This window comes from Gymnodraco acuticeps, unplaced genomic scaffold, assembly GCF_902827175.1.
Source record: "Gymnodraco acuticeps unplaced genomic scaffold, fGymAcu1.1, whole genome shotgun sequence".
In the NCBI taxonomy this organism is placed as follows: domain Eukaryota; kingdom Metazoa; phylum Chordata; class Actinopteri; order Perciformes; family Bathydraconidae; genus Gymnodraco; species Gymnodraco acuticeps.
Window position 1 is genome coordinate 709,856 of NW_022990440.1, and position 18,467 is coordinate 728,322.

Consider the following 18,467-nt stretch of genomic DNA (forward strand, 5'->3'; position numbering starts at 1 on the left):
AAAGAGATTATGAAATCACTTTATAAAATATGATACTGTGCTGTAGGTTAAACTTTCCAACATAATGCAAAGTGATTCAAATGTGCTCCACATCAGCTGGAACATTGAAATGCTTTAAAGCATCAGTGATAGATTATGTATTCTAATATCTTGTTCTCACTGGACAACCTTTTGACACGAAGAACCCTGTTTTCTTTGTATGCCGTCTACTTTTCTGCTGATTCATGCCCTCAGTTACCATTCACACCCTTCACAGATGGCATGTGCCGAGATATGAGCAGTGAGGGTCGGAGCAGGGACACATATGGTGTGACTGAGTGGGATGATTCACTGACCCCGGTACCTGTGAGCAAGGTAACTACGGATCATTTGGGAAATGGACGGTTGAACTTTCCTCTATATTTACTTATGAAATATCCTTGAACGCGGTTATCAGAAAGACAGATATGAAGCTCAGCAAGAGGAGAGGAAATCAGGGCTGTAGTGAAACGTGATCAGAATAGATTTTTGGACATTTCAAACCGCTTTCATCCAGTAGGAATAATTTTGTCGAACTGATTTCTTTTATGTTCTTTATAAAAATCCCAAATGATTAGATGGCGTTAGAAAAGTGGAAGAATAAAAGGAGATTTTAAGAAAGTCAAGTCAGGATATCAGCACATTTCTTGAATATTTCGTGCATTTTAGTGTGTGTTGCCGTCATCTTGACAGTTCTCTCTTGATTTGTAAGAAAAAGTTGAAGTTGCACATGTCTGGTTCAGCCGTTGAGTAACTTTTTGATGGTCCAAAGTCTAGTCATAAACGGAGAGAACTTATCTAGTTGTATCATTATTTCTCTGACAGGCCTGGTCATGCATATCTGATAATGACTTGTCTTCATAAATCGATTTTGGATGATAAAGGTTTCAATAAAATCTGCTCTAAACTGTCAAATGTTTTGAACCGTCGCCAACAGTTTGCTGGTATAATCATTACAAACAGAGCAGGTTTCTACCAGCTGCAGACTGTTTGTGTCTGAGGTGACGGGTCTTCTTCACCTTAAGCCATAACCTATGATAAAGCATATTGGTGGATCTTTAACCGGTGGGCCCAGCTTCAGCGGCAGATGTTCAGAGGATTACGAAAGTGTGCAAAGCTCTGGACGAGGCCTTAGTGCAGGGGAAGTTGGTATGTATTCATGCAAGTCCACTATAGGCTGATATTCTCTCCAGGGGGCAACAGTTGAAGCCTGCGCCGGGCAAAGGTTGATTTCAGTCTGTTCTGCACTTGACAGCTACTGTCAATCAGCTCTCTGCCAGGAGAAGGTAGGGGACATTTAAGCATATTGCTTTTTTTATTTTTAGATTCTGAAAAGTCTTATGTCAGGTGTGTTTTATTGTAATAAGTTGCTATGGGGACTAGCTTTCCTGTATGAGGATGATGCACAAAAAACATTATTTTACTGACATGGTACACCTCTTTTTGCTTAAGCTGACATCAGTTTAATTGTAGAACACAATAAACACATATCTTAATTACATTTATGATTTTAAGGCTGAGAAATATGCACGCACTTGTAATTGTTGACATGTTGAGGGAAGTCATGTTTGTGACAAACACCTGACTAACGGAATATCCCTCATTTGATGTGGGCAGGCTGCCAAGCTTTTAATTGTTTGGTCAATTGTTTGGTTTCTTTACTGTAAATCACTCTCCCAATAAGATGTGCTCTATAAAAGCTAGACAAGCAGCTACAAGCATGAATTGTTTTATCCAAGGCTTACAGTCACTATACTGTACCTCGGTAACTACTTTTGACGTTTTCCTATGGGACTATAGGACGTCTTCTACACATTTTTACCAAAAGATTCAATATATCACTCAGTGTTCTTCAATGGTTACATCTGCTTTCTGGGTAATGTACAAATCCAAGTTATTAATGGAACTGAAATCTACTTTGCAGGGAATTTGAATTGATATTTGTAGAATATTAGACTTTGCCGTTGCCATTTCATATTGCCACACTGTAGTTTTGAACTTTGGTCCAAAGACATTTTTGACCAAAGTTATCTCCAAAACTAGAGGCCAGAGAGAGAATCTGCTGGGTTGACAGATCTTAATCCAAAATGATTTTTATGCCATATATAATTAGAGAATGTGTCGCTAATTTGCAGTGATGAAAAGTAACTGAGCACATTTACTTAAGTGCTGTTATTAATCACATCATTGAGTTAGGTAATTCAATTGTATGCTATTATACTTTCTGCTTCAACTCTGCTAGATTTCTGGATTATTGTACTTTTTACTTTACTTCATTTATCTGACAGCGGGAATTATAAGTTATTTTACAGATTTCAACATAATGATCAATTTATAAAATGGTATTCTGCTTAGATTTCATTTTTTTGTGTAGAATAAATAATTTTAGCTGTATGTAAGGTAATTAAAACCTGTTCCAGCTATTACATATTTACATGCTGCCTATGTGGTAAAGCATCAGTATTGATATGTGATCTATGTAATAACCAAACTCTCTGAAAGGAACCATTCTGTGTACATTTGCTGTTAATGCTTGTATAACCCTAACTTTAAATGAAGGGAAATCTTTAATGTATGACTTTGACTTGGAAAGAGTGTTTGAATTGATTGAACTCTTTACACAGTTAAGTTATTAGAAGGAACAACTTGAGATCTTACACAGTAGTTGATAGGTTTACACACTAGATGGCATTATTTCACAGTCCACACAAGGAACCCCTGAAGCCATGATCATGAATTTTCTACAATATTTACATGTCATTACATACTATTTTTCACCTCAAATTGTATTAACCAGCGATGTCGGAGATACAGCAACAGCATATTGTAGTGTGGGTATTTGGGTCAAAGGGTAGTCTACTATATCGAATGCATGCTGATGTCCTGCAATGCATTCTGACACAATATTCAGAGTTTGAACATTTAGCAATTGCAGCCTCTTGCTCTGACCCATTGTTGCAATGACTTTGGTGTCAGTCTTGTATAAATCACCAGAGCAGTTCAGTTTCATTAAAGATATTCTGATCGGCTTGGAGTAAAGGGTCTTAATGCTCATTTGTTTTTGGTCGTCCTAAAATTGTTTTGTCTATTATTCCAGCAACTACAAGATGAGTGTCCAAGAGGATTCGGTTAAGAGCAATGGTGTCGCGGTCATGGCTGAGAGGTATGTAAAATAATGCATGTCCCAAAGAAAATAAATCCATCATGTATATTTTATAGGGCCATTTGATTTTAAACTAGGTTTCTAAAAATGTTGTTCATCTACAGCAGCTGTACTCAGAAGGCTATGTCAGACTTAAAGATGAACTCCACTCTGAACGGAGAAGCCATCACATCCGAGCTCAGTTCAACGTCTGAGCTGGAGGAAGCCACTGAAGGACTTTCACTAGGTGAGAGTCTAACTAATGTGATGCATTTGTACTATATACTGCATCACTAATAGTGCTGTCTTTTATTGTGAAATTCTGATTATCTTTAAAAGCGACTGATGAGTTCTGAAAAGGCAGTATAACTCTTAAATCAAACACTAATGTCTTGAAACCTATGCAACCTGTGAAAGGGGATATTGAATAGACATTAAGTCTAAAAAAAGGTAAAAAGCCAAAAGAGTCACTGTATTAGTAGCTGCATTAAGGGTAGAGTTTGTGAGATATGTATTCATTGTGTTCTATACTTAAACAAACAATATGGGGATGCACAAAGTCTGTTTGGTGCCTAACCCTTCCAGCAGCATTCTGCAGGAGCTAAGAGGTGTGGTGTAGCCTCAGATAACACCTGAACATAAGGTTGACTTATGAATGACCCTCATTTCTAGCTTCAGGGTAGGATTGAGCAAAAATAGTTTTTTTCAGTTTGTAAATCTGATAGGCTCTCAAACAGTCATAACATTTTAGGTCCCTAGAATCTAAAGCAGGGGTGGGGAACCTTTTTCCTCTCAAGGGCCATTTCAATTTTTTCAACATCCTCCGAGGGCCGTACAAATTATTGACCTCTGCTTAAAAAAAACTAAAATCACAGCCCATTCATTTGGCCTTTCTTTCATGCTGTGCAAAGAAAAAGCAACCTCTTAATCCAGATATTTTACCATGACCCGCGCATGCACGTGCACGGTGTGGCATGACCACCAAAACAGAAAGATATGGACAAAAGATGTGTGCAAATGTATTTAGTTTCCTATCCATGTGGACATGATTTAAGTGGGGGGGTACCTAACCTCCTCTAGGGGGGTCCGGGGGCATGCTCCCCCGGGAAGATTTTTTTTTTTAAATGTTGAAGTTAAAAGCATCAATCTGGTGCACTTTGAGAGCAACATTAGGAGATCTATGGAAACATCTCAACACCCATTTGAAACAGAAGAACTGTAAGCATATTTACTTTTTCTTTATGGATATTTTACAAATCACTCCCCTTTCAAACTGTATTCTTGTTTATTAATAACAACTTTTTTTTACTATCATAGTATTTTATACCCGTTTACTTTATTCTCTTATTTTTTTATAACTATAATGATTATATAAAGATGTGCCTTTACCTCACTGGTTGGAGAAAAAGCTTCTTATATTCGTTAGCATAGCTAGCTAACCAGATGCTAATAACAACAAAGTTATTGACTGTAATGATCACTATGACAGTAGAACAGATCGCCACTGGGCTTTCAGCTAAAGACACAGCCACGCAAAAACTGCGGCATGTGTACGGCTCCTTATGGGTACAGCTTGGAAGTGCCGGAGCGACGTTCTGGTGCTCTCCGTCAGAACTGCACCCCTGTCAGACGAGACATGTACCACGTGATGACACGTTAGGCTCGTGTTGTGTTCAAGGACCCTGACCGTGGCCAGGAAAAACAGGCACTCGCTTTGTTTAATTTGTTTGCGGTCTAGATGTCTTTAACTTTTTTGCGTGTGTTTATAAATTACCTCGAGGGCCGTACCAAATGGTCTCGCGGGCCGTATACGGCCCGGGGGCCGGAGGATCCCCACCCCTGATCTAAAGGGACATAGCAACATGTACTTGTGGATAATATAACTAAAGAAAAGGGATCAATACAAAACAAGACGATAATAATAATAATAATAATAATAACTTGAATGTATATAGCGCCTTTCATAACCTCAAGGTCACTTTACAAAGAAACATACAAGGACAAGACATAAAACATAAAAAACATAAACATAAAACAGGGGGCAGAAATGGAAGTGTAAGTGGGGGGGGGGGGGGGTGAGTTATTGTTGGAAGGCGATGTTGAACAGATGAGTTTTAAGGGTTGATTTGAAGATGTTAAGAGAAGGGGCGTTGCGGAGGGAGGGAGTTCCAGAGGGTGGGGGCAGCGACACTGAAGGCACGGTCCCCGACGGTGCGGAGGCGTGAATGGGGAATGGAGAGCAGGCCAGAGTCTGAGGATCGAAGGGTGCGGGACGGGATGTATGGGTGGAGGAGATCTGTGAGGTACTGAGGGGAGAGGGCATGGAGGGATTTGTAGGTGAGGAGGAGGAGTTTGTAGGTGATACGGGACTTGACCTGGAGCCAGTGTAGGTTGAAGAGATTAAGTTAAGTTTTAGTGTATCCAAAAATAAGGTGGGAAGTAACTAAGTACATTTACCCAAGTACTGTATTTAAGTACAATTTTTTTGAGAGACTTGTAGGGGAGACCAGGGACAGTTGTAACACTTTTTGGGTTTTCTCCAATAAGTAAAAAGCCATTTACACTAGGATAGCCATTTTGCTATATTATACATTCTCAATGTGTCAACTACTGAAACAATGTATTTAAGATGTTTCTATGAAATAAGTACAGGTTGGAAAATGTATTTTTTTTAAAAACTCAACTGTTACAACAGGGACGGTTGTAACATGTTAATAACGGTTACCTTTTTTCACACTACATGACAAAAAAGAGGGAAAGCTGTCAAATTCTAAGGCAACAAGATTTGAATGGGGTTTCACACATCCTCCAATGAACATAACTTATAACAGAACACCAGATGGAATTAATCTGATTCACAGTTGTGGCAGGTGTAAAAGTCACTTCCATCTGTATAGATAGCCTATTCTCCTTTGAGCTGAGACCATAGTATAAATCAGCTGCCTCCATCAGGTAGAGTAGTCTCTCAAAAGCATCTCTTGCTCTGTTGAGAACACCTTCTTTGGTGTCCAGTAGCCTACTCTTTGGGGTGATTTTGATCCCTGACTCTCCAACCTCAGCCTCTTTGTATGGAACCGGTACAGGGTGACATGGCATATATCATGGGACTTTGCCACTGCCCTGACTGATTTGCCCTCCTGAACTTCATCTGAGGCCCTCTGCAGCAGAGGAAGTGGCACTCCCCTGTCTGTCTTCCTCTTTCTGACATTTGGCATACTGTAAACACACGCACACACTTTACGTACAGTATTTTATTCCGTTTATTTTTACAGGGACAATGCACACCAATCAACAATATTGATCATTCGAGCAAATGAGCCATCATTGTAAATGTGCCATGTTACAACCGTCCCAGATGGTCCGTGTTACAACCGTCCCAGGACCACCAGTCATGCTTTCACCCCCTGTGAACCTGCCTGATTGCTAGCTTGACCCATATTTAGCTAGTTATATGTTTAGCTTACAAAACAGTGATTCTAATAATACTAGTTTGGATTCCTAGACATTTGACCTCAAGACAGTATCCAAAAAATACATCATATAATTGTTGTTAATGTTATACCTCAGAAACACATAATAAGTAAAGTAACTAAACGTTTATTTTGATCATAATACTTTTGTACTTTTACTTAACAGTACATTTTGACATTTTGACTTTTACTTATAACAGAGTATTTCTACACTCTGGTATATTTATATATGTATTTAAGCATCTGAGAGTACTCCTCCCACCTCAGCCAGAAATTCAGTCAGATCTTTAAATGTGTGACCTTTAAGAAAATGTCAAATATTTTTAGAACCAGACTGAAGTTCTGTTTTTTTCACTATTTGCAGAAGAACAAAATAAGGTTTAGCAAAAGGAGCAAACTAATCATACCCCTACCATCCTAAAGTTTTGAGGAAAATATATCATTAAGTACAACAAATCGAAAGCAGATCAGAAAGTATGGGCCTATATGCATAGGCCGTTGTTGTGAGTGTGGACGGTCGGAGCATATACTGCGTTAGAAAACACGCATTTTAAAAGGTTTTTCGCCTGCCGTCTGTCTGCAGACTTGTCAAAGCATGCATTCATTGTTTTTACTAACCGGTATCAGTATGTTGTTACTTCAGCATCATTTTGAAACGTGTATTACAATTAAATCACGGTCAAATATGTTCATTTTGTTGTAGTTTCCCGCCTCAGAGAGACGAGAGAGTGTTTAATGTTGTGCCCCCGTTGAGCTCAGTCCCTCTGCGGGACATAGCAACTGTTGCAGGATAACATAAAATAGCATCTCATTGCCGGACCTATCAGCTATAGATGACCCTGCGGCTACACGGCCAAAGCTCATTAAGTAGCCTACCCTCAGACACTTTTCGGACAAAAGAAAAGGAGCTTCGCTGCCCACTGGTATGACAAGTACACATCCTTGGAGTATAGCATTAGCAAGGACAATGTGTTTTGTAAAATGTGCCGGCATAGAGAGGCGAAGTCCCTCCCTTTCAGGGGGAGCTCCATGGGAACTTATTTCGGAAAAATTATGTATTGAAGTCAATGGGGAGAGAAAGATTATCTTTCGATCCCGTTTGAATCGTGCCATGAATTACACATAATTTTGCAAGTACAAAAAAAAAACTGTGAAGCAACACTTTTTTTGTGTGAAACCGCTCAATTAACTACATCTCCCCTCTCGCACCATACACCAAGACGGCCGTCACGTTGGCACATTTCAATTCTTCCTTTCAGATTGAGGTGAAAAGTATTAAACGAGGTGAAAATCACTACAAGTCTGGGCATGTTGAGAGCTGTACATACACAAAAGGGGAGTTAGTCGGTTCCGTAAGAGCCAGCATGCGGGACCGCGATTCTGGGATTTGTCTTTAGTTGCGTATTTTTCATAGTCTTATATTTCAACAGTTTTACGACAAACTGTGACTTTTTGAAATGGAAATTCTTTTTTAAGATTGACAATTCAAACGGGATCGAAAAATAAGTTCTCTCTCCTCATTGACTTCAATTTCTAATTTTTCCGAAATAAGGTCCCATGGGTCGGAAGTAGATGGGCGGGACTTCGCCTCTCAGAGAAAGGCGAGGCCGGCGGAGAAGATACATTCAGTCGCCATGGTTACAGGGACTGGAAACACATCGACTATGCTCTCAGTAAACACGAATGTCATTCTAGGCATAGCCTATTTTTATTAGATTATTAACAAAAATCGCGAGAAAACATTTGAACAGGCCCAGCCGAAATTACATTGGCCCACCCACAATTGAAATCCTGGCACCGCGGCTGGTAGGCCTATTATGTCTGTGTTATTTGATACTCTTGTCAAACTTCCTCTCCACAAACTTGATTGGTAGGTATACTTGATATTCCTGTTGAGTATCTGGTATGTGTTTCCTCATCCACTGCACAGCTTGCAGATCGTGTTGCTCTGACACCTCAGGAGTTAGAGCCCACAGTCCAGAGATGTCTGCAGTCCTCTCGCTCACCTGACTCCTCTGAAGCTGACTGTGTCTCGGTGTGGTATCTTCCGTATTTAACCTGTAACAAATGGCGGGTAAACACGGCTGCCCATGTTGTCCCAATACAGAAGAGCCCAGGGCAGTTCCTCTGTCGACGGCCAAAGCACAGACCGCTCTGGCCCCAGCAGACCAGCTATGGAGCACCAGCAGAGACCAGGCGGTGCGGCTGAGGATGGAGGGCTCGGGTGCGGCCTCAGTAACCCCCATTACCATCCATCAGCTCTTCATGGAGACGGTGGAAAATTACGGGGATCGTCCCGCCTTGGTTTCCAAAACAGAGGGCCAGTGGGTGACCCTGACGTGGAGGCAATACTACGAGCAGTGCCGTGGAGCAGCTAAAAGCTTCCTCAAGGTTTGTTTGACTGCAACTTGACATGATATGCATACATTAAAAAAAAATAAACATCAATAATACTTGCGCAGTGGCAGATTATTTTTTGGAATGTTGTCACTCTCCTTCAGAACATTTTTTGTGTCTCTTAAGCCTGTGTATGCCCTACATTTATTAACTAAACTACTATAAGTCATTGTTTAAATAGGGGAATTTGTGTGGCACACATAACGTTTTTACCTGCGTTTTAAACAGTAGGCTACCCCAGAGTTTCCCCACTCTCTCATCGCGTTGTGTGAGAACAGGCTGCTGAAAAATAACACTGGGGCGTGTGAAATTAACAGCTTGTGTTTCATCTCTTGTTTCACGGACATGTTTGTGTCCCATAAGGTAGTCGCTTTTTAAATTAGATGTAGGTCAAGAGTAATAGAGACACAGTGCTGCTGCGTCATTGAAACATGCTCCTAAAAAAACAATGTTTATTCTTTAAGTTGGGGCTGGAGCGTTACCATGGTGTGGGGATCCTGGGATTCAACTCAGCTGAATGGTTCATCTCAGACGTCGGCTGCATTTTTGCCGGGTAAGATCTCATTTAAAGAACTAAGGTAGATACATTCTCATGTGGACTTGTAGAGATGCTTCAGCATTGCGTCACCTGACACTGCACATTTTGCTCTGTGCATGCTTATAATAATAATAATAATATATTAATTTTATATAGCGCTTTTCTGGACCCAAAGACGCTTTACAAAGTCCATCTCTTTGTCTCTCTCGACTCCTGTTTAGAACAAAACAGTTTAAAGTCTAAGGAAACCAAGTACTGATGTTAATCTTGTATCCAGCTGTTGAGTAACATTGAACTTGTGTAGTTAAGGCACGAATCACAGGCTTTTGACTGGATTTGTAGTTATTACAAACTTTAGAATTCTTCAAGTTTCAATTACCCTTGTATAAGTGTTAACTGAAACTGCCTATTTTGGCAAACACAACCTTGAAAAACTATTTGTTTTATCTTACTAGGCTTTCTTGTCAAGCTAAGTTTAAAAATGGCAAACTCCACAGTGAATAATGCGTGCCTTCAACAGAGATGAATACTCTCCTTTCTCTGATTTGTGCCACAGGGGTCTGGCAGCTGGGATTTACACCACCAACTCCCCTGAAGCTTGTCAGTATGTTGCTGAAAGCTGTGAGGCTAATATCCTGGTTGTGGAAAACCAGAAACAGCTTGAAAAGATTCTGCAGGTCAGGACCTTTGAAAATGTTTCACTTTTGGAAGATAGAAAGAAATCTGTCCTCACATGACTTTGTGTAATTCACGTTTCTCAACAGGTTAAAGATCAACTACCTCATCTGAAAGCAATTGTCCAGTATAAAGGCGAGCTGCAGCAGAAAGCACCCTTCCTGTATACAGTATGTTCCCTCACCAAACATATTGACAAAGTAAAACAAATGATCTGATAGTAAACTGTGTGTGATGCCTACAGTAGCACCATTTACATTTTTAAAGCTAAATTAGGATCATTAAAATGTATGTTTTAATAATTCACTTAAATGTATTAAACTGCATCAGTTACATTTTAGTCTGGGTTTGGACACATTTTTCACCAATTCTCTCTATATGTGTAGTGGGCAGAGTTCATGAAGCAGGGAGAAGACGTGCCTGACGAGCAGCTGGATGCTGTGATTGACAGTCTTCGGGCCAATGAGTGCTGCACCCTCATCTTTACCTCGGGAACAACTGGCAACCCTAAAGGAGTCATGTTGAGCCATGACAATGTGAGTTATAGACAATTACTTTATTTTTATTGTAGATTAGATGTCTCTCTAATTAAGTGTTTAGTTTTGTAAAATATGAAAAACTGACCATTACCATCTCCCAAAGCCAAAGAGGACAACGTGGTGTGAAAATGATTACTGGGTCAGGAAGAGAAAGACATTTGAAAAGAATACTGCAGGCCTTGATGTATATTCAGATTAAGAAGAATAAAATGTTCCCAAACCTGTTTTGAATTTTTGAAGATGTATGATCGTTTTAACAGAATCTAGTTCAGTGGTTCTTCTTGTAAATACCCAATAAAGAGCCATGTGGAACTCCTGAAACTGCTACATTTTAACATTTAATGCTAAAACATCCAAATACCATCAGACAGTCGGCCTCAATAGGGTATTCAGGAGGGTTTTCAAATGTAATATACATAGATTCAGTAATTGATTCCAACCTTTTTACTGTGATTTAGAGCAGCTCCTGAGAATGTAAACATCAAAAGGGCATCAAACAAGAAATTGTGGCCCCTCTCTAAACATCAATGTGTTTGCTTTGTGAAAATTAAAGAAAAATGTCTCTGACTCTCTGATGACTCCTACCTTTGTCTTTAATCTGCAGCTGACATGGACAGTCCGTACGGCATCTCTCGTGGCCGGTCTTAAGTACGGTGAGGAGGTGTTGGTCAGCTACCTGCCGCTCAGCCATGTTGCAGCCCAGCTAATTGACATGTGGATGTGTGTTTGTTTTGCCATGACAACATACTTCGCAGATCCAGATGCTCTCAAGGTATGGAAACCTTGAGCTGTATAAAACATTGAGTTATAATGAAGGTTTTCTATCTTGACTATAATCTCCATTCCGTTTTCCCAGGGCTCCTTAGTGAACACACTGAAGGAGGCTCGTCCCACTTGTTTCCTGGGGGTTCCTCGTGTGTGGGAGAAGATGCAGGAGAAGATGAAAGCTGTCGGTGCCAAGGCATCCCCAATGAGGAGCGCAGTGGCAGGCTGGGCCAAGTCCATAGGCCTGCAGTACAACTACAGTGTCATGAACGGGTAAGGACGAGCAAAGATTGTTTCATTGGTGCCATGCCATTTTTCGGAAATCCAAATGATCTGAAAGATTTCCAATTGGATCGAAAGCCCATTTTTCATGTAACAAATAGTTTTTATGCAGATGGCCCATACATGTAGCTTAGAAAATACACACTAGCACCAAACAGCAGCACATGGCTAATGATCACGCAAAATGATGTCATCGGACCTTTGCAGCTGCAATATTTGTATTCTTTTGTTTAGGTATTAGGAGTGAGGCACAGTTACAATAGCTAATCAGAGGAAGAGTTTGGCAGAGCATGCCTTCACAATACTAGGAAATAGATATAGCCTATAATAACTGGGATGGTCCAATGATGTCCTTCTGCATAATAATTAGCCATGTGTATCTTTTTGTTGTAATGAGAGTTTATACTATCAGAGCAGTCATTGATTTTATTATCAGGCAAATTGGCTTTCAGTTCGGACTTTTAGGGTTGCAAAATAATAGGAAGTCCAGCCTCATGTTTGCATTATAAAATGGCCGGTCACGCTGAACAGCTGATGCAGCTGAGGCTGACATTAGCTCTGCATGATTGTGGTTTGACATTTTGAGCTTATGATTACACCATATTAAGTGGAGATACCCACAGTGGCTACAAAACATCCTGAGGGGGAAATTGTTTATAGAAAATGTCATAGCAATCCATCCTGTAGTTATTTCGTTATGGGTCAATTTCAGCTCAACATTGCTACCTATTTTTTTATGGGCCGTTCTTAATTACTAACAATTCATGACTTCAAATATGTAACACATGTGACTTTGTATTTGGCTCATAGGGAAAATCAGGTGCCGTGGGGCTTCATGCTGGCTAATAATCTGGTCTTTAAGAGAGTCCGTGAAGCGCTGGGTTTAGACCGCTGCAAGTTCTGCTTCACGGGCGCTGCCCCCGTCACCAAAGACACTCTGGAGTACTTCATGAGCCTGAACATGCCGCTGTTGGAGTTATACGGCATGAGTGAAAGCTCCGGCCCACATACCATCTCTTCTAACAGCAGCTACTGCATCGCAAGGTCAGCAGCAAAGCATTATCTAACAAATCTAGTATATCAAATGTGATGCTGATATGAATGTGAGAATATTACAAGACTTTGTGAGATTCACTCACCTCTGTTTCCAAGTGATGTTACCTTAAGCAGTGTTGGTTGGAGCTTGCTTTGCCTCCTTCATCCCCATGACAACATTGCTCCTGTTGATAAGCGGTGATGATGCAGTGTATATGTTTTGGGCTTTAATTGTGAAAGTGAAATCATGACCCAGAGACGGACCGTTTGCATAGTGAAAGCAAGGCTTAAAGGCATCTAATCTAAATGCAGATAGTGTCATTTATTTACAGCCATTTATTGGTGCAATTAACATTTACTTCATAATCACAAGGGAGAGCTAAAGTGTTATCTATTGCCACTTAAAGTTACGTAACATACCTGTGTAAGATACCATGATCTTTTTCTAAACCTAACCATATAGTAGCGTAATTAATATTATGTGCTCAATCAGTTGAAGACGTCCTGACCCAGGGTCCGATGAGATGGGATTTAAGATGTGTTGTTTATTAATGTTTCCTCACTACTACCTTCCTACAGTATTTGCAATATGTTTATTATAAGCAGTTATAATCAGAAATTAAGAGGTCACAAGCCAAATAAGGTTGCGAACCACAGGTTTAAATATTCACTAAGGAGCATGTTTTCTTTTATTTTGACCTGAAAAATGTTCTTTCAATGATGTACATTGTAATGTATTATTTATATGTACTTAAAAGTTAAAGTAGGGGTGCAGTTGTAGTGCAACATTTGGTCACGGTGAGCTTGTTGTTTATTTATTTGTTGACTCTCCAGCTGTGGAAAGGTGATGCCAGGCGCCAAGACAAAGCTGGAGAACCCTGATCAGGACGGGAGTGGAGAGATATGTTTCTGGGGTCGCCACGTGTTCATGGGCTACCTGAACATGCCGGACAAAACAACAGAGGCCCTCGACCAGGACGGCTGGCTGCACTCTGGAGATCTGGGAAGACACAATAAGAATGACTTCCTCTTCATCACAGGAAGGATCAAGGGTAAGCTGTGTTCGCAAAGACAAAAAAACATTATAAATGTGATTCAACACAAGTTAAAAGCAATCAAAAGAACTTGTTGGTAACTGAATGGTTAAACGACAACGTTGCGTTCCCAGAGCTGATCATCACCGCCGGAGGAGAGAACATCCCTCCCGTACTTATCGAGGACTCAGTGAAGTCCGAGGTGGCCATCATTAGCAACGCCATGCTGATCGGAGACAGGCTGAAGTTCCTCTCCATCATGGTCACACTCAAAGTAACCCGGCCTCCACTTCTGCACAGGGTCACAGCTACTGAATAAATAAAACACACACAGTAATGACCCCTCTCTTTTTCCAGTGTGTGGTGGACGACAACGGCGATCCCACAGACGCACTGACCCCGGAGGCCTTGAGTTTCTGCCAGCAGCACAACGTCACAGCGACCACGGTGTCAGGGATCATAGCCAATAAGGAGCCAGCTATCTACACAGCCATTCAGGAGGGCATAGAGCGCGTCAACGCCAGAGCGACGTCCAACGCCCAGAAGATCCAGAAGTTTGTCATCCTGGAGCAAGACTTCTCCATCGGTGGAGGAGAACTGGGTGAGTTACTTTATTAAAACTGGGGCAAAGGTACAAACAACACTGTCATCAAGGAAGTATTCACTTCAGCGACAACCAGGTTCAATCAGCTTGAAATCGAGGGCAAGTCGTAATAGAAAGTATTGTGACTGTGTTGTCTGCCAGACAACATTCCACGAAAGATTGTTCGACAGTGATTAAATGTCTCATTTTGTGGGGGAAACTTCTGTGTAGCAATGCAGTGGGAGTCACCGACTCAGGAAGGAGATACGGGGAGAGCTGGAGCTTTGATGTCAAACACTGATGGTTTATTTGGAGCTTCGGCCAGAGAATTCACAAAACAAGTCACGAGTCAGAGGTTCTGACTTCACGGGAGAGTTGCCACGTAAAATCTGAAGAACTCTACCCCAGACCCGTGTATTTAGCTAGTTCAGAGAGAATAATCAACATTGTGCATAACAAGATAGAATCATAACACCTCTATCAGCTGACGCCAACAGGCAGGAACAGCGAGACAGAACACTTGAGAGCACAGCAGCCAAGGTCAGGACTTATCATGTTCTATCATGAACTGATAAACTGGGTCAAAGCTATGGACCTTGGAAAATATCTCCCCAACATCACCCAAAAACATTTCAAATCTGCAGTGGATCAAATGTTTGTGCCTCTACTTTGAGATTTAAGAACAGAACAGAATTAACCTGCCTTTCTTTTCTAATTTTCGTCTGTGCAGGACCCACCATGAAACTGAGGAGGCCCATTGTTGTGAAGATGTACCAGGAGAAAATTAACGAATTGTATGGAGTGGCCATGGAAAAGTAGTAGACTGTAATTGCACAGATAATGCTGAGGATAGGTGTTCTGAGAAACTGCAGGCATGTTTATGAATGTTCTACTGTGCACAGAGGTCATGTTGTGAAGTATATCAATCTCTTTTCAACTGAATGTTAAACCTTCAAAATACATTTTTTATTTAAGGGGAAAAATCATAAATCTGATTGTGTTTTTAATAGAAAAGTGTTTTTGCTGCTATGTTTAAATAAGCTTCTGTTATTATTTAAGCTGTTAAATGTACATACGGTCTCAAAGCAGCTGTGCACCTTTTGTAAATAAATCATCCAAATCAGAGCCAAATCTTGCCATTTCCCGTTGGCATATACGGAAAACACTGGATTGTGTCATTCATCATTTTTTTGTTTTTTAAGGAACTTTTGTTCTTCCACTGTGGCCTGAGAGATGAAACTCACTTGGACATAAGCTTACCAGAATGCTTACACTATGTTTGAAGCGGCGATTCATAAAGATTACTACTCAAAGATTTTACAGCATTAATCGCCAATTTCGTTCTCATGTTGTGAGATCATTCCAATCTAGCAAAGCTGTATACATTCCCCCTAAAAACTGGATGAAATATTTGATTTAAGATAAGAATATCAAGTTGATACATTTTTCCCAACACAAGTGCAATTTTAAAGCATACATTTTTATTTGTGCTTCTCCATGTACAGTTTGACAAATATTAAAATGTTTATTTTGTGGCAGATGTTCCACGATTGTCAATAAAGAGGGAACGAATCGACCAAACTTGTTTCAAATTGTACTTTGAAGAAATGAATCATTACTTTAATTTGTACAGTGCATATTGGAGGGATATAAACCACTGCTCTGCTAAATGTATTTATTTAGTAGGCACATATTAACACATACATAAACTTATGAATGTAATCATATGTATATGTTTATATATACTAGGGCTGTCAGTCGATTAAAATATTTAATCGCGATTAATCGCAAATTAATCGCACATTTTTTATCTGTTCTAAATGTACCTTAGAGGAATATTTTTCAAGTTTGTAATACTCTTATCAACGTATGAGTGGACAAATATGCTTTATGCTAATGTTTATTATCATTTCAACAATGACAAATATACTCATGAATATTAAACACAACAACCTCTGAACATTACAAATATTCGCCTCAATTCAACCTGGAACCTCTCATTCAATAATACAATACAAATGGGGTGTGTGTGTGTGTGTGTGTGTGTGTGTGTGTGTGTGTGTGTGTGTGTGGTGTGTGTGTGTGTGGTGTGTGTGTGTGTGTGTTGTGTGTGTGTGTGTGTGTGTGATGGATCGTTGGAGCTATGTGCAACTCAAGGCATATGCTCGAACGGGAGCTGCCTGGACCCTGAAATCATGTTGCGCACACTATCCGTGCTGAGTGTGCTGACTTTTCGTACAATGTCCCACTGTCTGGCTTCCTGCATAAAGTCAAGTGCTCGGCGCAGTTGTGGCGAAATGTATCCGTTAGCGCAGCTAGCTAGCACCAGATGCTAACAACAACAATGCACGTAAGGTCTCTCTCTCGCTTGCTCGGGCCACACATACACACACCCTCCCGGTCCTCCAGATGGCCAGTCGGTGCCTGCCGGTAAGCTTGGAAGTGTGGTCTGCCACAAGCGGGCAGCAGGAGCGGGGCTGTCAGCATCAGCTTGTAGATGGTATTTTAAACTCCATGCGCTCTGAAACTACGGGGCGGCCGAGGAAAAAAAATACACATGAGTTAAAATAATTAGTGGCGTTAATTTTTTTTGTTGCGTTAACGCGTTATTAACGCATTAAATTGACAGCCCTAATATATACATATAGAAAACAATGCTTTCAGTCCAAAACACTTTGTTTATTGTGCGTAGTGTCTCTTTTTGGCAATAAATCACACATTTGAATGTAAGAATGTACACAACATATGTGAATATTTTACATAATATTAACCTTTAAAGTACCGATATATCACCAAAAACTACGCTCTGCATCAGCCAAACGACTCGTTGCGCCCTCGCTGCGAGGGGGACCCAAGTTCCCATCGGCGAAAACACGTGGGTTTGCTATCCTGGCTCCAAGATGGTGGAATGAGCTCCCCATTGACATCAGGACGGCAGATAGCTTGCACATCTTCCGGCGCAAACTGAAAACTCATCTCTTTCGACTCCACTTCGAGCGTTAGAACGATTAACGAAGCACTTTTATACCAATAAAGGACTGGATTACCTAAAGCCAGTTGAGTAGCACTTGAAATGTTTGGCTCTATGAAACCTGATATACTTATATGATTCTGTTTTCTTCAAGGTTGTGTCTTCCTGGTCGAATGTACTTATTGTAAGTCGCTTTGGACAAAAGCGTCAGCTAAATGCAATGTAATGTAAAAAAACCTTATGTATATACTGTGTATACGTATATGTGTGAGTGTGTGTGCTGTAGTACAGCTCCCATACATAACAATGTGAAAAGAACATCTGCAAAAATTCCCTCTACTTCTCAGTCATATCAGTTTGCATTCTTAAAAAACTGGTTGTGTTGCTGCGGGAAAGTTACAATGGCATTTCTACGAGAAACAGACCCAGTTTAGCTGGACGTAATGACAATTTATCTAAACATCTTATCCTCCGGCATTGTTTTAAATAGTTAAACTGCATGTACAAGGTTGGGCTGCACATTCACTACTTGACGTCTGACAGACTGTACTGATATCAGTTCATATATCTGGAACATCCACACACTTGACATAGTTTCTTTGAACAGAAAGATGGATCAACTTCCTTCTGTCTGAAAGAAAACAGTATTACCCCCATTTTACCCGACCAACTGAATGACAACCAAACTTCCACATTTTCAACCAAATGTTAAATGTTCTACCAATCATACTACCTTCCAGTTAATATAAAACAAATATCAATAGAAGAAAATTATACTTTTTGGCCCATGACCAATCCACACAGCTTCCTGCACATTACTCGTCTGAGGCTGATTTAACCATGCACGTTGGAATTGTTAGTAATGGAACTTAAAACAATGAACAAGCTAAAAACACACATTATTATCCTGTAATTCAATTGAAACACTGACTTAAAATGCAGCAGCTAACAGTTTAACCAAGCAGGACCAATAAAGAGACACTAATCTTGAACACCCTGATCAGCTGAAGACACGTTT

The 18,467-nt window shown here is 40.4% G+C and overlaps 1 protein-coding gene across 1 annotated transcript; it reads left to right on the forward strand.

Moving 5' to 3' along the window:
- Positions 1–1,259: 1,259 nt before the first annotated feature.
- On the forward strand, positions 1,260–16,059 carry LOC117552045 (long-chain-fatty-acid--CoA ligase ACSBG2-like). Its single transcript, XM_034225238.1, has 15 exons — positions 1,260–1,304; positions 3,116–3,181; positions 3,286–3,407; positions 8,738–9,021; positions 9,492–9,580; positions 10,122–10,242; positions 10,330–10,410; positions 10,627–10,776; positions 11,384–11,551; positions 11,636–11,817; positions 12,637–12,870; positions 13,696–13,913; positions 14,030–14,169; positions 14,253–14,496; positions 15,209–16,059. The coding sequence occupies exons 2-15, from the start codon at positions 3,126–3,128 to the stop codon at positions 15,295–15,297; spliced, it is 2,178 nt and encodes a 725-aa protein (XP_034081129.1). The 5' UTR covers positions 1,260–1,304; positions 3,116–3,125; the 3' UTR covers positions 15,298–16,059.
- Positions 16,060–18,467: the final 2,408 nt, after the last annotated feature.